Raw genomic sequence first — 23,818 nt, forward strand, 5'->3', positions numbered from 1 at the left:
TTCCGAAATGTATCATTAGCATATGTGAATTTACATTCAAAATCTTTATCAGATGTTTGGATGGTAAAGTTCTATAGTTGGTGGTACACATCATATTTAATGTGATACGTATTGTATTCTGTGCTGAAATAATTATGCATTAAAATAAATTAATAGTTTATAAAATAAATAATTTACCTTTCTGCTCAACTTTTAACATTGAATCAGCGCTAATTTACATTATTTCCAGTCGATCGATTTCTAGAGGAGGAGGAAATATTTAGAAATAGATTTAAATCTACCTCTTTTCCACCACGCCCCCATTTTTATCAGCTGCTCTTAACCGATTATCTTTTGTCATGCTCTTTAGGTAAATATAAGCTCGTATGACACTTCCTCCTCTTCACCTAATTTTAAGGTAAGTTTTGGCGTGAAAACTGGAAGTAACATTATGTTATTGGGTTATTTATGAACGTTAGACCCATGCGTCTTTACCTTGACCTCACTTAAGGGCGATACTTACTGCCGGTCAATGAACCAAACTAGCCATTTTTTCAGTTTTATTGGTACGGGAGTAATAAATTGATTGAATTATCTTTTCTTTTATTAGATGCTCGTATATGACCTTAACTGATTACGACGCCGAGTTTTCTGTCATATTTACGTTATATATTTTCTTATCTTGTTGGTGGTATGTGTCATAGTCCTCACTTTCACTTATCTGACAATTAACGAGTTGTCGGCCTTACGATTTTTCTGCTCCCTTGTTGTGTAATTTCATGTTAGAGCGACGCAGTCAGATACTATCCCCTGCTGTTGATCAGTCTGGTTATTCGATAAATTTTGGTATTTATTTCAGTCGCATGCTAGTGGAGATAAACCCCGTGTTCTTCGAGTCTTTAATTTTAGATAAATAAGGATATTATTTGGCAGTGAAGCATTTGTGTGAATTACCTCTGTTGTGTCACCAACTTCAGCCAATTGACTCCAACATAGAGCATTTTGAGTACAACTGCGACGTTGTTTTACATATTTATCATTTTCTTCTGTTTCAGGTTGTAAGATAGAAAGATGAGATTAGTCATTTTAGATTCATCTGATAAAGTTGCAGAGTGGGCTGCCAAATATGTTCTTAAAAGAATTAACGATTTTAATCCTGGTCCAGATAAATATTTCGTCCTAGGTTTGCCTACAGGTGAGTTAACGACTAACTTCCACTTTAGTTTTCAATAATAAGTGGTATTATGAAAATTCTCATTCGTAAAATTCATTGTCAATTTAGTGTGAATATAAATGTCTCTGATGTTGAGACAAAGCAAATTCCTAATGCAACTTCTTCATATGCTTATCATTTTTGTTTTTTTTTCACAAATATTTAACGTATATTTATGATGACGTTTGTATTTTTCATTAATCTAACCACATGCTTCTTTTCTCCAGTGGCCTATTGTTAGAATAATAGTGCATGTTGATTTTTATATTTAGGTGGCACTCCTTTGGGGATGTATAAGAAGCTAATCGAATTTCATAAAAAAGGACTCATTTCATTTAAGTATGTGAAGACTTTTAATATGGATGAATATGTGGGTGAGTATTTTTACATGTAGTGTTTAGAAGCTTTTTGTTCATTCATTTTTTAATCCATATTTTTTCATTCGTAATTTGAAGGCCTTCCCAGAGATCATCCTGAAAGTTATCATTACTACATGTGGAATAATTTATTCAAGCACATAGATATTGACCCCCAAAATGTTCATATTCTTAATGGGAATGCCAAAAATTTGGAGGTAGAGTGCGAATTATTCGAAGAAAACATAAAAAAATCTGGTGGAGTTGAATTATTTGTTGGAGGTAATGGATTTTATTTACTTCACTCTCAAATGGCAATAGTTATTGTAACCTTATATATTATTGTGGTTGAAAATATGTATATAATACAATGATATAGAATGGTACGCATGCAAATATTTCAGTAATTCTAAATGTTCTATAAAAAATGACTCTGATCACTATTTCTATACAAAATGACCTTAGTAAGTTCTTGTTGTTGAAATATTGTTGACTAGGTGTTGTATAACATATCTGCTGCTTGTTAAGTTTTAATTTGCAACTAATTTTTTTAGGGATTGGCCCTGATGGTCACATCGCCTTTAATGAGCCTGGTTCATCACTAGTTTCAAGGACTCGAGTGAAAACTTTGGCACAGGACACACTGGAAGCAAATGCTCGTTTCTTCGACAATGATGTCTCAAAGGTTCCAAAACAAGCATTGACAGTTGGAGTTGGAACTGTGATGGATGCTAGAGAGGTTGGTTATTATTTCATATACACTTTTTTCATTAGTAACAGCCAATTTTGGACCAGTTTGACCAGTGAACTTTTATAAAAACTGAAGTTCTGATTATTTGTTGCTTGAATAAAATGAGTATCATATGACTACATTATCATAAGTTTGGCGTTAATATCCTTTTCGGAAAGTTATCTTATATTTCTGAGTATCTCTTTCCTGAAAACCTCACTGGTGACCTTTTCCATTGCCAATTCTTGGATAAGGCTATGCCATTTTTCATCTCTATTTTTTGATTGGCAGGAACAGTTCTATTTAAACTGTGTTTTTGTTAAATACTGCCAATTTTTCATCAAAACATTGAAAACTTTGTTGTATTTTAATACAGCCAATGCTTAATTAGTGGGTTGCAGTAGTTGGGTAGAGTGTTGAACTACGGACTGAAGGGCGTGGGTTTGATTCAGGGCAGGGCACACCTCTCTGAGCACCCACAGCTCCACCCAAACTGTGTGATTATTCGGGTACCAGATCTTCCTGGGAAACCATAATTGGCACAGGGAAAGGAGTGGCCCCCTACCCTGATTTGTGGATTTCACACGCCATTGGGTTTAGTACCTTAGTGAACTCTACCATCACCTACCAAACTGACTATTAGGTTGATTTCTATGTTTGTGGTTTTAATGCATAAGTAGATTTAATTTTTAATTTAAGATAACAGCTTTGAAATCACAATCCTTCATATTGACTGGCAATGTAGTGGCAAATTTTTTATTCCCTTAAATTTCGTGTAAATAGACTTATCTGTACATAAACTCCAAATGACATATATCTATATTCTACTTTTTCAAATGAAATATTCAGCCCCTCTGCCTTTTCCATTTGGGATTATCTCTCTTTACGCTGAACTTAGTTTCATACTCTTTCATGTATTGATTTAATTGCAAAAATTGTATTTCTTGTTGCTTGCTTTTTAATTCCCATCTGTATGCAACGAATCGGTGTGTGTGTCTATGTGTTCCGTACTTTTTTAATGCTGTTCTCTATTTAATTCATTCTTTTTCTGGCCTAACACACCTGCCACACACCCTCGGTGGCATGTGGGTTATTATGTACATGTAGATGCTGCTGCGCTTGTTAAATCTTGATGTGTGTGCTCAACACTTAACTGATTTCGTGAGCATATTCTCTCCAACGTAGTATCTGCAATGTCTTTTGTTTTTTCTTTACCAAAGCCATTTTCAGCTGTAGCAGCATTAATGGAAGGGTAAATAAGATATTTTATGGATGTTAGATTTGTTCAAAATAAGACTTTTTTTATAGCTAACCATCCAGCCTATAAGGCATGCTACAGATTTTAGCATTGCAATCATGGCAACATTTGATAATGAACTGCTGCTTGCCCAATTATGCTGTGAGCATTAGTCTTCATGCCATACCAAATGGAGTGAGTCAATGCCGAAGCTATCTATCTATCAGATTAGTGGCAAAGTACACTAGTCAATTAAATGTGGCACAAGTTTTGCAGTTACACTATGCACCTGAAGTTTTTCACTCAGAATTTGGTGGCAAGTTCCTCGGATGTTGCTTTCAAGTTTCTGATTTCCATTTATCAGCAAATTTTGTAATATAACCATGAAGCAAATCACAAATTCACTCAACGTGGTCCTTGTCTGTTAATATGAAAGGCGATTCTGGCCTTGTTTCTTCACTCATGGGTATTCTGCCCTCTTAAACCGTTTTAGTAGTATATTTCACTTAATAGATTCCTCCCTGTATGCCTGAATATGCAATTGAATTGTCTCTGTAATGTTTTTACAAAGTTTGCAATAAAATTTTAAGTGCCATGTTCTTCAATATCTTTCATTGTCACTTTGCTGCTTAATCAATGGGTAGCACCAGCTTACTTCAGAGGGTGTAGCTCAAAGACCAATGCTGAAATCAGAATGGGGCAAATGGTAATTTGCTATTGAAATCTATCACTAGGCACACTTAATAGCTGTAGCATATTCAATGTGTTTGTTAGTTCACTGTCAAAATATTTTATATGCTCCTCATACATAAATATCAAACACCTTATTCAAGCTTTTATTTTTCTGATTCAAATTGCAAATTAAAAGGATTAAATTGTCACCTGCTCAACAATTCAACTCCCTTTCTCCTCAGCAAGAATTTTTCATATGGCATTTAAGAATGCATTAGTAGAATGGTGGAAATAAACTCATATTAACTGAAAAATAAATTTTATATTTAATTTAAAAATTGATCAGTGAGAACATTTTGCTTATGTCAGCAAGTGGTTGTAAAAAACAATTGATTTTGTTGAGAATAATTTTTAGGACTAAAAATTTTTGTGTAAAGATTTTAAAAATATACTTATTTTTAATTGAGAAATAGATGCTAAAGCAATGCTAAAATATAGCCATCTCATTCATTTGATTCCCTCTACTGAGAGATTAACAAAGGACCTCAAGAGAGGGGACTAGTACTCCAATTTGTCATGTTCTCAGATTTAAACAGTGATGATTGTAGGTATTCTATTTATGATTTATTTTTCCTTGATTTGTTATTAAAATAAAAATATCAGCATTTTCTATTTCTCTCTTTTGCAGTCAATAATCTTTTAGTTTGTTTTTTATCTTGTAATAGTAATATGTAACCATGAAGCTCCAAACACTATAATTCAAGCCTGAATTACGTTAATACTGCCTCATGTGCCATAAAAATGTAAATCTTTCAAATTATCCTGAAATTCAATGGGACCCATCAACACATTGCCCTGATTCCACTAACATTGTAGAAGACTGAAAGTGAATGTCCAAACCCTAGGTTGAGAGTGATGCTTAAGTATGTGTCCAAGAAGATGTGCAAATTGACATTATGAATTGCATGCCACATTCCATTAGTCTTCCAGTTTTCCAATTGCCTTTTCTCATACCCCTCTTTCAACAATAAAATTGGTCTATTTTTTATGATCCACCAGTTTTTTTCTCAAATTATATTTTTTGTTTGTATGCTCAAATATACCCTCCAAATTAGCCTGTCTGCTACATGCTTCAACTATGTAAAAAATTTAAAGTTTTAAAATGTATACCATGGTGTTCAATGTGTTTTATTTTGGATTTTTTATTTGTGTGTGTTTATAAGTTAAGTTTATGAATATAGAGGGAAAAGAGTATTAAAGTTGACTGATGCATTGAGAGTTGAGTGATCTGATGTCCGCATTGACATAGATAATTCGGTCGTGTGTTTAAAATCTGACATCCATCCATTTGGCATGCATATTTATGCATATCAAATGTATCCAAAGAAGTCAAGCCACCTTTTAGGAACTACGTGTATTCAGTAATTTAATTCTCTTGCCCCTTGATAGCTTCTCTGTTTGATTCATTCTTGATGTCGCACAAATTAATTAAGTTCTTTGAAAAATGATGGGAAAAGGTAATTATTTTTATCACTGGTATCATCGGTTAAAGAAACGAATATTCAGTTTTCTTACTTGATGTATTCCTACATGATGTATGTGAGGGTGGTCTGAAAAGTTTCCGACCTAACAAAGATACAAGACATTTTTTCTAAGGTCAGAGACTTTTCAGACCACGCTTGAATGATTAATCTATAATTATTTATGTGACACTATATCGGAATCCTAAGAGAACCTAGACATTTATTTATTTTTGATATTTTCATACGAAAGAACATTGTAAGTTTCTGTTTCATTGTTATTTGAATTAGTTCACCAAAAGCTGTAATACTAGTTTCACTGTACCCAACAAGCTTCGTAGCATCTTTAGGATGAGATTCTCCATATGCCACAGTCAACATTCGGAATGTGCCAGGTCACTTAATTTTGTTTTTCACACAAAATTTGATGTAGATTCTTTGATCCATTTTTTGGAACAGGCAAATATTGAAGACAAGCCAAGACCCATCAAAGCAAAACAGCTGTCAACAGTCAACTGAACATTCAAAAAGGCCAAACTTTTCGGCATAAGTGAGAGACGCAAGTACTGACATAGTGCCACAAATAATCGAAAATCAAATTTACGTAACCTGCAAAAATTCAAAATTCGTGATCCTTTTTCAACAGACCTCATTTTTTATGCATACATAGTATATACATATATATATATATATATATATATATATATATATATATAGAAAAATATATACATGCATTTATTTATATATATATATATATATATATATATATATATATACTTGTATATATCGCACTTAGTCATTGTCGTCAGCATGTTATACAATTATATATATGGGCACAATATGCTTAATGGTCTCTCTAATCATTCTTCATTCGCATTCACCAATCCACTGTTGATGGTGACCTCACTCTTGGCTCTCGTACTCTTCTCATTGCATATATTTATTTAAGAGTTCCATTAAAATGCCTTCTTTGCATTTATTATTTCAGCTTTTTCAATCTTCTGCTGGGCCAAAGTTGTTAAACATTTAAGGAACTAATCCTAAATTTCTCCTTTTCTAACTAAGTATAATCTTATCATAAGTAACCCCTTGGAGATTTACATGTTGGTTGTTGTTGTTGTTGCAACCCCCCAATATTATTTCCCTGGAACATATTACATTTTCAAAAGAAATATGTGGCAATATGAGATTTTGAGCTACGGTCTTTTGGGGTTGAAATGACTGGATTCCGGCTGTTTCTGACACTGCAATACTGCAATCATACAGGGGCTTTCACCATACCTTTGGTTGAATGAATGCAACTGTACCAACCGATCAAGATCTAAGTTAATAGCTAAAACTCCTTATTCATTATGAGGGAGATTCAGATTTAGATTCTTTATTCATTAAGTTTCTTTTTTCCCTCATAATGAAGGAATTCCACAAAGATAAACCTGAAACTTTTATGTTCCTCATTCATTGTAAATAGATTATCATCTTTGATACCATATTTCCATGTATCTAGCATCAATCCAGAGTATGTAATCTGGGATCACTTCTCATATCTGCAGTTCAACATACAACATTTTGTGGTTTGATCATGCAGTTCTTTCTTATGACAAATTTTCTTGTATCTTTAAGAAATAATCTCCTGGTGGGAATAAATACATTAGTGCAGGTTTCTCTTGTAGTAGATTAGTAAGTTTATTATACTTCAACTAAATTCATTTTAGCCTTTTCACTTTCCTGTCTAGCTGAGATACCCTTTAGATCCTTCTGTCGTTGCATATTCATGAGTACTAATTTGCTTGCTTGGTCATCCATTATTTGATGACATATGTAAATATATGCATGCATACATCAGGGAAGCAATAAGCAGTTACTAAAATCGATTAATTTTACTTTCACCTTACTAAGCATTTTTTGTGTGTTGCCTAGGCAAATAAAATGGTGTTTTGTTGCTAAAATGCCAGTCTCATAGAAAATTATATGGATGTGTCTTTTTTGACATAGATTAAGTAAGGGACTGATAGTGTCTTTGTGTACTAAATACAGTGGAGCCGTTTTTGTGTATTAGCTTTATTGACTTGTCATTTAAGTGATCATAAAGAACCGTAGCTTAATATATAATGCCCTGTTTTTATAATCACTGTATAATTACTATGTCTACGAAATGAAAATGCCCTTTGTGTCACTCCAATCATTATTTTATTAGCCCTGATATTAGCATGGCAAATAACTGTATTTGGCAGGATTGTATGAGACACTTTATTCCCAAAATTATGGTTAAAAAAATCACGTCTTAAATGTGAAGGTTTGAACTGCATATGATAACGTTCCATACTGAATGTTATTTATACTCATACTCTAGATGGTCAGTACTATCTATTTGACTTCATTATATTTACTCATACATAATATTTATTATTCAAGCAAAAAATGTTGCTGCAATTGTTATTATGAAGCTCATCGCTAGTATGTGAAATGACTATTGTGCTGCTGGCCTCAGTGAAATCAAAAGAGGTGTAAGTGAGATATCGAATGAATATGATCATATTTTATCACAACTGTTCGTAAAAAACATCATGTGTTCTTCTTACGAAGTAGCATTACTTTTTTTTAAGTAATCTTGTAAATTATCCAAGCCTTCATGCTGACTGTTAAAAGCGTTTTTCTTGTGTGTGCCTTGCTAAAATGAGGGTGCATCATACATGTATGAATATGCCGTCACATATGGTTACTGGTTATCTTGTCAATTAATGTGGTCAACTTTGCATTTGCTATATATTCCCTATGCTTATGTGCTGTATGACTCTATCTGTACCTTCATTAATGTATATTCTTCGTTAATTCATATTTCTAATTGCTTGGGTGATGTGGATGCATAGGTTATGGTCCTCATTACTGGAGCACACAAGTCCTTTGCCCTGTACAAGGCCATTGAGGAGGGAGTGAACCACATGTGGACTGTATCTGCATTCCAACAGCATCCCCGAACTATAATGATCTGTGATGAGGATGCAACCCTGGAGCTTCGTGTGAAGACTGTCAAGTACTTCAAGGTGAGCCGGGCATATATTCTGTGATCTGCAGAAGATGTGTTAAGAGAGATCTGTACTAGGCATATTTATGAAATTTTTTGCTGAAAATTTAAGTTTTATTTTTCTCCTCTTCCTACTCAAAAAGTCATGTACTTCATTTAACTTATCGTGTACAGGCATTGTATGCAGTCCATAAAAAGTTGATCGTCGGTGAAGGTTCTCAGCAGAATGAACCTTAATGGTATTGTAATATGTTTCATTTGCATTTATTTACCAGCTTGAAATTTGATTATTGCCAAAATCCAGCTTTGGCTTGACTTTCAGTTTTGTGTTGTTGTTTTTTTTCCTTTAAAAGCATTCCCTTAAACGGAGCTTGCTTTGGCTTACGTGATATGTCCACGAATATAATTGTTATAAAAAGTGTGCTGTGTGAGGAAATGTGTGTGTCCAGCCATGGTGTGTCTCTTGTGGTGGTATCTATATGTAAGAAATATTATGTCCATAATGTTGTGTGATGTATGAAATATGGTGGAATGCAAATTATGGAGTCTTATTTAGGTCTATTCTGTAGGTTCATTTTCATAGAATGAGTTAGACTTTTTCTTTTTGTTCACCAATTTGCTGTTAAAGCATGCATATTCAATTCCAGACCTATTTAGTTCAGTGAAGTATGAAAAGGGTTGGTACAGATTATGTGTGGGTTTCATTTTTTTTCATGTTAGCAAATGATTTTTTTTTTTTGATTTAAACCAAGTGTGCTTTGAATTACAACCCAGATTCCTTGTATTGTTTCAGTATTCATATACTGTGTATTAGTCAAAGTATACATAACAACAGACATAATACGTGACAGATAACTCAAGCAATTGAAAATGTGAGAATCGTAAATATATTTGAATAAATTTTAGTTAAAATTATACATACCATCCTGCTTCTCTAAAACTAATTTTTTTCCTTTGTGTGTTATAAATTTGCATTCTATCCACTTATTATGCCTGTGAATATGCCCCAAATAACTGGCGAACTCCAAAAAAATGTGGCAGAAAATAGCTATAGAGGAAATCACCATTTGGCAGATACCATTTGTTGTTTCATAGTTCTTCATAATTGTGAGGCAAGGTTATCCAATATCCTGGCTGTTCCTCATGTTTGGATCTAATAATATAATATATATATTTTTTGCTGTATTGATATTTACATGTATAAGATTTTGGGATGATATTTGTCAGAGCATGATGGGGAAGTATGCTATATACTATGGGTGGTATGATTCTTGTAGCTGTCTTTATGCCATGGTTGATATAAATTTTCAGTCCATTGGCCATATGAAAGCATGATTTAAGAAAGTAAGTCTAGTGAAAGCTGGGAGGTGTACTTTTATAGCATCATAAAAGTATATTTCTCTGCTTGGTCCATTATGTGACATCGTCTTGCATGGGCTGTAGTTGCCTCACCTTGTTTGAACTTTGGTTACAATCATGGTGTAGTATTAATACATACACAATACGTAAAGAAAAATGACCTGAAAAGTGAAAACAGATTTAATTACCAGCCAAATTTTATTGTGAAGAAGCTGGGTACAACTTTCTTTGTGTCATCCGATCTTGTATTCCTCCATTTGGATCAAACTGAACTACACTGCATATCTCCTTACTACAAATAACCTCAGTGGTAGTATCTGCTTTAATTTTTCTGTTTTCTCTTTCCCTTGATTTAACTACTTCAAGAAATATGAAAGAAAATGCTACACACACCAATGAAAAAATAATGAACTTTTCATTTACCTTAGTGAATGTGAGTAGTCAAGTTGTGTCAACTGCATACCCAGGGTGTGTTGGTAGCTACACTATTATGTGAATGACTACACAAGGTTGTGTTGCCATTTTGTGGGGCAATGGAAATTAACGGAAGACTGAATAAAACCCATTAAAATTTTTCATATTTCTTCATATGTTGCAAAAAGATACATTTTCTGCATCGTCCTTCATGCTCCTCCTAGTTGTGTGTGACAATATTTATATTTGATGAATGAATCCTGCCAAGCAAGGAAAGCTAATTAAAATCAAAACATGAGCTCATCTTTTTGAAAAAAGGATTTCAAATGTTTATTGTGCCAAAAAAAATAAACTAATTTAATTGTTCATAAACCTAAATGTATGTATGTCACATGTGAAAATATTTTTATAAAAATATTGGAATATATTTCTTTAGATTTACATATTAAAGAATATTGATTATTGATTCTACTTTAATAATTGAGATTTTTTAAATTATTTCTAATGCTTCAGATGTAGCATGCTACTTGTTGAACTAACTGCCCTTAAATTATTGACCATCATTTTTAGATATCTCCCATTTACAAGGGTTATTTGAAAATTTCTCGAAATGAAATAGAAATAAATGACTGACCTCAGTGAAACGTTTTTGTATTTCAATGTAGTCTCCCTGTACACTAATACCCATGGTCCAGTGATGTTCTAATGTCTTTATTCAACCTCAAATATTAGATTCCTTCAGGCCTTCAAAATTTCAGTATACTTCTGCTGTTCTTTGTTTGGAGAGAATCTCCATCCACTGAGTAAAATGTTGAGCTTGGGGAAGAGATGGAAATCTGATGGAACCAAATTAGGCGAATAATGCAAATGCTGTGGCAGCAATTCATATCTTTACATATTATGATGTTTTCCGGCTTAACTTTGTGGAACTCCGTTATTACCGAAGTAAAAATACCAATAAATCTTTTCACTCAATTTTATTCAGTACAGCTGCGAGAGTAATCCCAAAATTACCCAACCCAACAAAGAAAACACAAAGATTTTGGAAAAAAATGTATTTATTATTCAATATAATTTCCTTTCAGCTTTATACACTTTTTCCAGTGATGTTCAACAAGTTCGATACACTTTTTATATTATAAGAACTGTCTTGTTCCTCAAAATAGCCATTAACTGTCGACATCACTTCTTCACGGTTGGAAATTCTTTGAAAACAGCCATTTTTTCAAGTTTGCGAACCGAAAATAATCCAAGGGGGCTAAATCTGGTGAATAGAGTGCATGAGGTAGTAATTCAAACTTTAATTCATGAAGTTTGGCCATTGCAATAATGGATTTGTGAGCTGGAGCATTGTCTTAATGAAACAACACTTTCTTAGCCAAATGCAGCCCCTTTTGCTTGATTTCTTCGCTTAAACATTGTAATAATATCGTATAATACTCACCATTGATATTTTTTCCCTTTTCAAGATAGTCAATGAAAATAATGCAGATGAAAGTCTTCGTCTTCTTTGGAGCCGGTTCTTCCTTTTGATTCCATTGTTTTGATTGTTCTTTTGTCTTGGGTGTGAAGTAATGGACCCATGTTTCATCCATGGTTACGAAATGGTGCAAAAATTCTGCTTTGTTGCTGTAAAACTTTGCTAAACACTCAATTGAAACATCTTCATAACACTGGTTTTGCTTGAGTGAGGAAATGCGGCACCCATGTTGCACAAAGCTTTCTCATGTCCAAATTTTCAGTTAATATGCGATGCCCTGCTCTTATTGAAATGCGTACTATGTCTGCTAGCTTGCAAACTTTCAGTTGACGATCATCCAGTATCACTTAGTAGATTTTCTTCACCATTTCTGGAGTCGTCACCTCATTTGGTCGGCCAATGCGATGCTCATCTTGACAGCTTGTGCGGCCTTGTTTAAACTCTGCTACCCAATATTTTACTGTTGTAAATGAAGGAGCAGACTCACCCTGAGTAGAATCTTGTTCAGCTTTTATGTTGGTTTGGCTGAGGCCTTTCAAATGTAAGTAGTGTATCACATAACGGTGACCAATTTTGTCCATTTTCACAAATTCACTGAAAATGTTCATTATTGATGGCTACCAAACAAATACTAAACAACTTAGCGTCTTCAAACGTAAAACATAAGCTTCATAGTTTGCATACCTTCTAATGCAGTGATATTTTTCAAACAACTACTGCCATGTCCAGGTCAGGCCGGGTACTTCTGGGCCTTCCCATGTAGTTTCGACAAATTGGCGTCATCCTCAAGTTCAGAGTTACTCATACACATTATATACATTTTACTCCCTTTTTTGAACAAGAGTGGAGGAACACTGGAGAAGTTTCCTTAATGGGAAACCATCCAACTCATCCAACTCCCACTTAGTCATCTGCTGGAGGAGGGCCATGCAGGTGACTTCACCCCTGACGTCCTACACCTTGTCGAAAAAGGGAGTAAAATGGACATATTGGAAGAGCTGGTGATAAGAAGAAAAATGGAAAAAGGGCATATCCTTAATGTCTTGTTTTTCAAAGATATTCTCCACTGATGACAACCTCTCTCTCATTTAAGAAAATGCCTCGTGACCCCAACTGTGAACCTCCCTGACCACCTTCATTCACCTTGAACTTACCCTCTCCACCACTCACCACCCCAGCCTCCCTAAACCACCTCCACCAACTTTAACCAACCAGCCTCCCTCAACCACCAACTTCAACCAATTCCAGCCAGCCCTTTCCCCTCTTCACTTCCACCATATATACATATATAACCAACCAATATGTGTAACTCCTTACTTGAGGATGACGCCAATACATCAAAACTAGTTGTACCAAATAAAATTGAGTGGAAAGATACATTGGTAATTTAATTCTGGAAATTCGTGTCTTAGTTCATGTATTTTTGCCATGGCAATGACACTTGTGTGTGGGCATCAATTGTATTGATGAAAGATGTTTTCCTTGCCAAACCTTGGGCTTTTTTCATGTATCTTTTGCTGTAGTTGGTCCAGGGGTTTTGCATAATATTTTCAACTAATTGTTTGACCTAGGAGAAGATGATGTATCAGCATAATCCCTTTTGTATCCCAGAAAACTGAAGCCATCACCTTTCCGGCCAACCGTATTACCTTTGCTTTCTTTTCTGGTGGTGAGTCAACATGTTTCCACTGTTTTGTCTCTTGGGTTTACTAGTGGGTCCAAGTTTCATCTGTGGTCACAAACCAGTGCAGTAAATCTACTTGGTTTCTCTTAAAATGGGTCAAACATTGTTTGGTGTTTTCCATTCTGATGCATTTGTGATCCTGCGTGAAGAGACGCATCACCAATCTAGTAGTTAATTTTCTCATATCCAATTTCACTGTTAAAATGTTCCATTCATGTGACATCCCTACAGCTTCAGTGATTTCTCGCACTTTCAATCAGCAATTTTCCATGATCATTTTATGCCTTTTTGCAATAATTTCTGGAGTAGTGCGATATTGAAATATTTTAACCGACCACCACGAGGATCATCTCCTTAGCTGTCCTGACTGAACTGAAATTCGTTTGTCCTCTTGGCAACAGTTGAATACGAAGGAGCAGAGTCCTCCAGATTATTATGAAAGTCTGCATGCATTTTCTTTGCTTTCATACTTTTCTTTACAAATTATTTGGTCACTATTTAAATATCAATTTTTTCTCTCCTCACAAATTACCGTATTTTCCCGGATAACGCACGCGTTATCTATACAAAAATGTTCAAATGATTGAAAAAATGATGATGCGCATTATGTAATGTAAATTGAAAAAATCCAAGCATCTACAAACCTATTTACACAATAATCTAAAGAAGAGTCTCGCAAAAATAAATTAGTCTGGAAGCATGATCTAATTGCATTCTATTTTATATTGATCTGCTACTGTTACAGTTATTTCATCTTTTAAATTCATGAGAAGAAGAAGAAACATAATTTATCTACTTCATTTATTCAAATGCGAAATATTTCTTAATTCTAATGCACAGTACCTCATGAAAATGTAGAGTGCGTCGTATTATATACACGTACGTTTATAATAGGATAGGTAGATCACTCAAATCCAAGAAATTCGTCTCTTGAATAACAATTAAATGAATGAAGTGCATTTATTATCCCTTCTGGCGCATCACAGAGTTCACTCTTCGAAGTTGACTCTTCCTAATCTTCTAATTCTTGCGTTGAAATATTGCGTTAAGCTTTTTCAAATCCATTTTTTACACAAACGTTACTCTGACACCCTGCCAACTTTCCAGGATCCACCGGCGTATTTCTTAAGACAGTCTTTTAATCCTTCCCGATTCTGGTTAGTCTTTCATACCAAGCATCATCCACTTTTCCTAGCCAGAACGAAACTTTGATTTAAAAGATTTATTAATGGATAAATCCTGGCAGCCCGGCGATTACCTTTTTTCGCGAAATTGATGACTTCTAGCTTAAACATCGCTGAGTACGATTTCTTCTCCATGGGTACTTTTCCTCAGAAAATTCTAAATTAAAAAAGCTTAACTCAGGTTTGAAATATCACCATGTATGCCGCACTTTCATAGAACTTGGAGGAAGGCTAGAACAACTGAATGCCGATACTAACAAATCAAAGCAAACCTAACAAGAAAATTCTATTTCATTCATTCGCTAATTTTTTTTACATTCGATTTGCTGAAAGTTATTTTGTATGGCAAATAAAAGGGCACGCAAACCAATGTCTCGTTTTGACTTACGAATCATAGCGAAAAAGCAATAAGGCGGCATATTGTGTTGGCTTGTAAATATTGTTTTTTTATCCTTCTGCTGTTTCGAATTAAATTCAATCGCCTGATTCTAATCTTCTGTTTGCTTACGGTAGATATCACCACAGTCAATAGGATTTCATGTATTCATTGGTTGTTCCATCTATAAGTGTATTGGTAAAGACGTATTTTTACACCCAATATTTTTAATATGTACGCTCATATATAATATTTACGGGCATATTTACGTATATGCAGATGCGTGGCATCTGTGAACCTTTCACACTACCCTTGTATTTTGTTGTGCTAAGTTTGTTAATATGTTACACACTCCCAAAACTTATTTATCCCTTCTTGAGTTATTGTTTTCTCTACTTCCTCATTTCACAATTCTACCTTATTTTCTGCTTGTCTTCAGTGTTTATCATAAACTGACGGGTTGATCTGCCATATGTTTTCTGTTCCCTAATTTCAAAATCAGTATTTATTTTGGTTAGTTAAGTTATTATTTAGTAATTCAGGTATCTAAAGGGGTACTTGACTCTTCAAATTTTTTTATTTGTGTACTGATTAAGATTCCATTCTACTTCTACCATAACAGACTTAATGGTGAGAGGTGTGCCCATAATTGTCAATTGGAATATGGTTAACTTGACCAGTGTTTATTTTGCATGCAAAAATGATTTCTTGAATTATGTTGACTTCATTATTCTCATATATGTGTTTTCAAGTCAAATTTTTGATGGAATTGGCCTTGGGCAGCTTTCTCCCAAAATTCCTTCATTTTCTTCTTTCCTTAGCTGTGAGATAAAAATGAGGCTTGACTGAAAAAATGGTGACTTCGAGCTCTTATTCTTTAGCTGGCTGACTCTTATCCTTGCTCCATTTCTACTTGCTTGATGAAACACACTTGCTTTTATTTTCAGCACACAGACATACCTAAGAGATTACTTTTATTTCCTAATGCGTCCACGGTGGTACCTGTCAACTTTTTACTCTACTTTTTTTAGCTTGTTCAATTAATTTCTACATGTTCCTCTAGCCATCTCTCTTTTGCTAGTTTTCCACCATCAACAGTGGCCTTTATTCCTAACCAGAGGCTGTGGATGTCTATGAAGTCTTCTTGTGCTGAGCTCCTTTTCTTGGCTGGAGTTGGCTTTTCTCATCAGTCTTTTGCATCTTGCCTGATCTTATGCATCTTCTCTCACCACTTGTCTCCTTCATGTTCCTAAAGGCACTATTTTGCAACCTTATCTTAGGTATGCCTCTCCTTCTTTGACCTTTTATACCAATGTTAATTACTTTCTCACTCGTATATTTCTCAGGATGCAATTCCACATGCCAAGTCAGTTCATTCTACTCTCTTTGATTTTCTTCCAAATTGGTGTAATTTTAAAGCTTCCTCTAATATTATTATTCATGATTCTTCCTCTACTTGTTATATCACACATCCATCTGAACATTTAAATGCTATTTGCGTGCATGGGTCAAATGTATTTTTCTTTATTAGCCCAACATTTGGACTTAATATTACTGTGAGCCCAGAATGACCAGAAACACTTACTGTATTTCCTATGCCCTCAAGAGCACCCTGATTTTTGGGGTCAGAATTCATCAAAAATACTTGGATCAGACAGTAAATATCAAAGTGTTTTGATGTTAAAAGTTTATATGAAGGAAATAAAAATGTCACTTTAAAAAATTAGCTACTTCATTTATATCAATGTTTATTCATCGCATGATCCCAGGAATTCGTCATCACTGTGCCACAATGCCTGTCAGCTGCCTTTTTTCCATGAGAATTTTTTTTGGAGGTACTTTCAATAAAATATTAAAACTCTGTTGCTTACTGCTGTCTCAAAACAGTGATATTATTGGCATTTGTAATAACTGCAACCATTTTCTGTGACTTGTGCGGGAAAAAATATGTTTAAGTATTTTTATGGCAAATCGACTTGCATTTATAGGTGGAAATTATACCTATGTTCCCAGAGCCCATGAGACAAAGGCTGATTATAGAGTGCATTTTGGAGGAAAAAAAGTGTGTCTTCTGGGCTGGGAAAGAAAAGTTCCCTCATGAAAAATTAGGTTCTTTTCAAAAACACATTTGCTACCGTGATTTTCCTCTTGTAAGTCTTTTTCCCTTATCCTAAATGCTTTTTTGAAGGCTATTTATCTTTTGTCCCATTGCTTTAGCTCTTCTGTTCACTCCACGAGATAAAGCTACTTCAATTGCTTTTGCCTTTTTTAACTTTGTATTTTTCCAGAAAAATTAGTTTCGTATTGAAGACCCATTTCTTTCCCATAATATTTCTCTATGGAGGCTTTTTCCCATATCCCATGTGCTTTTTGGAAAGCTACTTATCTCTTGTCTCATTGCTTTAGCTATTCTGTTGCCTTTTCTCAAGATAATGCTGCTCCAAGTGCTTTTTCTTCATAAACGTGTCTTTTCCTGGTAACAGCATTTTTTTGATTAATGTTTTCACTCTGGTATTCTCATGACAAAATTCAGTACTAATTCTTTTCTTGCTCTTATTTTAATATTCCTCATGTTTTTGCTAATCTTATCTAGCAATTTCATTAAAAAGATTGTGATCAAATGGGGAAGGATCACACTTCCGTGGAGAATTACCTTTGTTTCTTTTTAACCCCACTACCTGTGTCACATATAGAAAAGAGTATTCCAGAATGTCTTGGTCCTGCTGGACAACCAGAGATATTCTTTATGCATTCAATATTCACATTCTGGTCGAAAAAATATACTATTTATTGGTGATGCATAAACTAAGGTATTGGTTGTGAGTCAGTCCTAATACTGTAGCCAATGACATTGTATATTTATTTCAAACTTATTTATTGATTTAAAGATATTATGAAATGGGTAGAGTTGCTGATTGTTTAATTCTCTCTAATCCACATGTTTTAGTGTCTTCATCTACCTGATCATGCAGTTTTCATAAATGCTTTATAGCACTGCTTTTTTCCTTTTTTAATTTACCTGTATAATTTTTATTAATTGAGTTCACAAAGAAATAAAGTAGGTATGCAATTTTTTTCCTGCAGCTATAAGTGATCTTAATCATGTGGAGAATTTTCAAATCCTAAGTCCTAATGAGAGAGTTGATGTTATTAATTTTGGTGTAGGTATTATAACTATGACAAAATGTGTTTTCAGTTTCAATGATTCATTTATGCGCTGAAGTGTTAGGAATGCAACATTGCTTAAGGCTTCTTTTTGATAAGATATGCATGTTTTTCACTTTTTGTTTTTATTTCCATTTGACTTTTATTACTGCCGATTTTTTGGGAATTCTAATTTGTGATGGCATTTAAAACATATTCTAATTTTAATTTATTAAATTATGGACACGATAAGAACATTTGAATCTTTCCTATCATGATTATAGGCTGTATTAATTTTTCTGTAAACAATAAAATACTTTTTATTGGAATGGACATATGTATTGAAATTCTTGGTAAATATTTTCTAGCTTCTTCATCTTTCTATTTTTATTTAAATTTGTGGGCTTTCTCTGTATATGCTAATAAAATTTTCAGCCGTAAGATAAATTGTTTCACTTTAAAACTCATTATAGAGTTACTTTCTTTGAAAATTCAATTATTTGTTGTTATTTGCAGTAATTTCACTCATTAATTGGCCCTTTCATTAGTCGTCTTGAGATCAATGAATTTATTTTCCTCCTGAAGTGAATGTATTGTGTACACTAATCCTTCTTTATATTAAATTGAATGGCCACCGAATCAATCATTTACTGATGTCATTTTCAATCTTTTTGGCCTTCATTAAAAGATAAAATTTTAAGAGGTCTTAAATTAGTGAAGTACATTATTTTTGTAGACTCATGTGCCAAGATCATCTCAAATTTAGCCATTTTGATCTGGGGTTCCTGAACTTAGCAGACTGTGAATTAATTTTTGGAGTATTATAAGATGCTGACTGATTGGATTTGATATGATATGTGCCTTGTGTATAATTACCGAGGAGTAGTTGTCTTAATTTTTTATTTAAGCACATTTTGATCATCAAACATCAAATACCAAATTCCTAAGAAGTAGAAGAAAAACTCTTTGGGCATGTTGCTCCTGATAGTTGGTCTTCAAACTATTTTATCTGCCATCACATACCTACTTATTACTTCAAGACTACTGTAAAACTTGCACAATATTTTTTATGTTTCTATTTTTAGATAAAATATAAATTTTAATAAGTCACATCTTCCTGCACCCCAAGGTATCATCACATACACCATATAGGGTGGTAGCATCCTGCTAGTCTATGTAGCATCATTTGCATTAGTGTGGAGTGTATACTTCTTCAGTGAAGATTATTCCAGAAAATTTGAACAATATTATTCTTTTGTTTCTTGGAGATAATGTTAATCAGGCAAGAGAGACTTTAACATTAATATGGAGTTTTTGTATTTAGTGCTTGTATCCCTAAAATGTAGTAGGAACTAACATATTCTTATTCAAAATGGAGATGCTCTGGAAAAAATTTAACCAAGAGGGTTTTTAATGTCCTTGTAAGAATGAAGAAAATTTTTTGTGTGTGTTGTTTTTTAATATTGGTATGAATAGAAGTGTAAAATGTTTACATACATGCATATTGCTGCTTGAGATTTGTATTTTATCTTTTTGGTTGAAGATGCAGCAATTAGAATGTGTTGAGTTAAATCAGTTTCTGGTGGCATATTTTCTTTAAATGTGGCATAGGGCATGAGCTGGGATGGAGTTTATGTTGTTCAAGATTAGTTGAACACTTCAGGGTTTAAGGTTCATATTCCAGTTGAGTGTAAACAAGATTTATGTGTTCCAAAGAAACTGCGGGAGATGCTGCGACAGTAACTTTTAGCGGAGTCATCCACTAATGTGCATTTCAATGCAACAATTTCTGAGTGTAAAAATCATTCGCCTTGATCATTTCAGAGGACGCCTCTATAGCTCAACTGGCTAAAGCACTCGACTGAACATTGAGGGATCCAAGTTTGAATCCTGGTCAAAGCGAATGATTTTTACACTCTGAAATCGTTGCATTGAAGATTCATCTGCCTTTTTGCATGATTCTGAATTGGGTAACTTTTGTTCACTCCGTAAAATTTGGAGTGGATGTTTAGGTTTGATGATTATACTTGGTTAATTTAGTGCATGAATGTTGGAATCTGGAAATATGACTTTAAAATTCTGATATCTGTGCTCTATAAATGGCCGTTGAAAGCGATTGAAGTGGTCACTTTAATTCATCCTTTTGGTCATTCATTAAAATTGATCTCAAGAGTTACCAATAACTAGCGCTGTAATTTTAATTTGTTAAAGTATACAGTATATTAGAATTATACAATGCAAAGATAATTGACTCCCAGATTTATGCATAATAATTAAATAACTGCTGATAAACCTACGTTAAAATTTTTAGGAGTCTGTAATTACATTTTGAAGCTTCCCTCAAGAGGGTCAGTTTAAATCCCTGAACTGACTCTTGACCAAGTATCTAGAATGGCAAAGTTTAATGCTGAATCCATGTGTTATATGTGTGTATGTAATGCCGTTTGTCTAGTCCAGAAAAAGCAACCTTTCCCATTCTTCTGGTGAAGGTTCAAGGAGGTTGTAGTTTCTGATGGCTTGCATATGCCATCTTTGTTTTGGCTATTGTCTTCAAACACTTCCCCTATGCTCACTCTAAAAAATGGACCACAAGGCTAGATTCGATAAAATTACCTTTTCTTTTGTATAGCCAGCCTTATATGTTAAAAAATTAAATGCAGTGTTTAAACATTACCATCTCTTGACTGCTATGAAACTAAAATGAAAAGCTGCTCTCAGAAAAGGCCACTCTGCTCCTTCATGGTTAGGTTAGCAGCTGATGATTATTGCTTAAAGATTATTATCTCTGTTCTCAGCTACTGTAAACTTGTGGTCCACAGCAAGTACTCCCACTGAAGTAAAAATAACAATGTATCTTTCCTCTCAATTTTATTCGGTACAACTAGTTATGATGCATCAGCGTCATCTTCAAGTACGCCGATGAGTTTAAACTAGTTGTACCAAATAAAATTGAGTGGAAAGGTTCATTTTTAATTTTACTTCAAAGATAATGGATTTCCACAAAATTAAACCTGAAAACATCGAATATAGTAAGTACTCCCCTAAACAGCAATCCAAGTACAACCCTCTCCCCTCATCTATTCTTGTCCTTGCTTGTTTAACCACCATCCACTGATGGATGATAGCACTATGAACTAATGAATTTGGAAAATCTTGAAAACAATTTATGCCATAAATTCTGTTTGTCCAAGGTACTCTGATGTTATCTACCTTGAATATGGTAGTAATAGGGCAATTCATGTTTGATCATGCATAACACTTAAAGTGGCTGGATTCACTTCACTTAGTTCCAGCATAGGTTATGAAACTCGGTGAAACATTTATTAAATTATTAATTATTTGTGTTTGTTTAAAGTCAGTCTAAAGTTAAAATCTCATTAGTCTTATGTTACTGGTATCCAAGCCTGGTTACTTTTTGCATGTGCATGTGCAATAGTGTTTGTTGTTTCCCTCATAGTCTTTATAGATAAACTTTGTGTTAAGTTTGGATAACTTTTATTTTATATTTAAACTTTTGTAACTTGGTTAAATTAATCATTAGTTTGACCCCATATGGTAGCAGTAACAATTTGATCATGGCATATTAGGCCAGAAAAAATGCAAAGAAAATTCAACTCCTTTCTTTAACCGTAACAATTTTTTAGCTACTTAAATTACCTCCTTTAAAATATAATCTCCCACTTTACATTTCAGAACCTATGGAGTGTACACAGCCAACTTATAGACTCAGCACACCCTTAAAAATGAAGACTATTATTGTTTGATGGATTTACCTTGATAAAAATGAATAGAAATTGTCTAACATGGTGTAGTTAATAAATCATTAAGCGAAACATTTGTGGAATGCATGCTGAATTAAATGCATATATTTGTCGCTGTACAGAGGTATTTTTCTATAAAACTCTATTCTTGTATGCCAATATTGTGGTTATTTCATTTCACTATTACCTACCTATTTCAACGATAATCTTATTCATTATTATATGTTTATTCAGGTCATAAATCTGCAAAGTCATTACATTTACAATTTTGTTTCATAATATTTACCTTTAGAGATGAGGGTACTGAAAGAAACTTTGCACTTCCATGTAAAGATTTATTACTTCAAATGACCATGGTTGATGCACATCACTTTCAGGTAATATACATGAAAACCAGTGGTATCTGGTGTCTCCACACCAGCCCACCTACTTGCTCATGAGTTGAACAACCTACTCAGAGAACGTGCTCATTTTTCCCCAAAAAACAGTATCAACAACTCTAATGAGCTCTTGAGTAGGTTATCAGATATAGTACTACGGCAAAAATGTATGATGGTGTCCTTTGATGTTGCCAACATGTTCACAAGCATCCCAAGGAAGGAAGCCGTGAAACTAGCTGAGATATCTAATCTAGCTAGAACATCACCTCCTGTAATGAGTGAATCGGCAGTTGACTTATTAGCATTATGTGTGAATTATTCCTGTAAGGAACTCTTTGAGTAAATGTGTAAAGGTTTTATTGTTATGGTGCAATAATGTTACATGCACTTTGTATTGAACTCATTTTGCATGAAATACTTTTATAAAAAATAGTCAAGTGGAATATATGTGCATTTGAATTTTTAAAGACCCAAATATATGGATAACATATTTTTAGGATTAAACAATGTAATCAAATCCTGAATTTAGCATTCATTAATTGATTAATTTGACATCTCTAATAACATTTTTTAACTTGTTATTAATGTCTCTCTTGTATATTTGTAGACCCATCATATTTTCAATTAAATTTTGTAAATATAGGTCAATCCATACATGAAGTAATCTACTGTTTGTGTTGCTTTAGAAAGAATATGCTTGTAGTGTGTGCTCATCCTTCTTTCATGTTCCCTGAACTGCTGTCTAAGTACAATCTTATGACTAGATAAATATAATAATAATTATTACTTTTCTACAAATAAAGTTAAGATTCAAATGGGCGCAGACTGAAGATTAGAATATTTCTTAGCTTCTTCTAATATGGCACACTATTACACCTCAAATTACTTTGACTACCTCCCTTGGACTGCGCATTGATTTCCCATACTTTTTTCCTCGCCTAGCATCATCATCCCCCTACCTCAAATGCTTCATTTTCTCCATACCATCACAGTCTTTAATATTCAATCTCCAGTTGAAATGCTCTGCATTCACCCTTTCTCGTAAAGTGAAATAATTCTCCCAATATAAATTGATGTAAAATAACTCGTTCCATGCCAAAAAATAATTATGCACAATATATGCACAGTATTCGAAGAAAATTATAAATTATTAACTGTGCTGAATCATCTTTACTTTTATTGTGCAAATAGCCAATCTGGAATGCAACCTCAATTTGTAAAAGTTAAAAAGAATCAAAATAATTAGTTAATTATTTATTATGTGTTCTCCTCTGCTGTTATGCATGTATATGTATTGGTTTGCTTTG

General features: G+C 33.8%; 1 protein-coding gene across 5 annotated transcripts; it reads left to right on the top strand.

Moving 5' to 3' along the window:
- Positions 1-302: 302 nt before the first annotated feature.
- Oscillin (glucosamine-6-phosphate isomerase Oscillin) lies at positions 303-22,290 on the top strand. Of its 5 annotated transcripts, none has more exons than XM_071596337.1 (8): positions 303-397; positions 1,035-1,174; positions 1,465-1,566; positions 1,648-1,830; positions 2,103-2,287; positions 8,575-8,748; positions 8,904-8,968; positions 22,064-22,290. In XM_071596337.1, exons 2-7 carry the CDS (start codon positions 1,051-1,053, stop codon positions 8,964-8,966), a joined length of 831 nt encoding a protein of 276 aa, XP_071452438.1. In that variant the 5' UTR covers positions 303-397; positions 1,035-1,050; the 3' UTR covers positions 8,967-8,968; positions 22,064-22,290. The 5 variants fall into 5 exon arrangements, with proteins under 5 accessions (XP_071452438.1, XP_071452441.1, XP_071452442.1 ...); XM_071596339.1 differs by lacking the exon at positions 303-397 and adding an exon at positions 469-545; XM_071596338.1 differs by lacking the exon at positions 303-397 and adding an exon at positions 775-825.
- Positions 22,291-23,818: the final 1,528 nt, after the last annotated feature.

This window comes from Hetaerina americana, unplaced genomic scaffold (assembly GCF_022747635.1).
Source record: "Hetaerina americana unplaced genomic scaffold, ioHetAmer1.1.p SCAF_8, whole genome shotgun sequence".
NCBI classification, from domain to species: Eukaryota; Metazoa; Arthropoda; class Insecta; order Odonata; family Calopterygidae; genus Hetaerina; species Hetaerina americana.

Excerpts from the sequence above, each read along its gene's own strand:
- Oscillin (XM_071596337.1), top strand. The coding sequence starts at position 1,051 with ATGAGATTAGTCATTTTAGATTCATCTGATAAAGTTGCAGAGTGGGCT. Across the intron at positions 1,831-2,102 it reads AGTTGAATTATTTGTTGGAG|GGATTGGCCCTGATGGTCAC; the intron begins GTAATGGATTTT and ends TAATTTTTTTAG. Across the intron at positions 8,749-8,903 it reads AGACTGTCAAGTACTTCAAG|GCATTGTATGCAGTCCATAA; the intron begins GTGAGCCGGGCA and ends TATCGTGTACAG.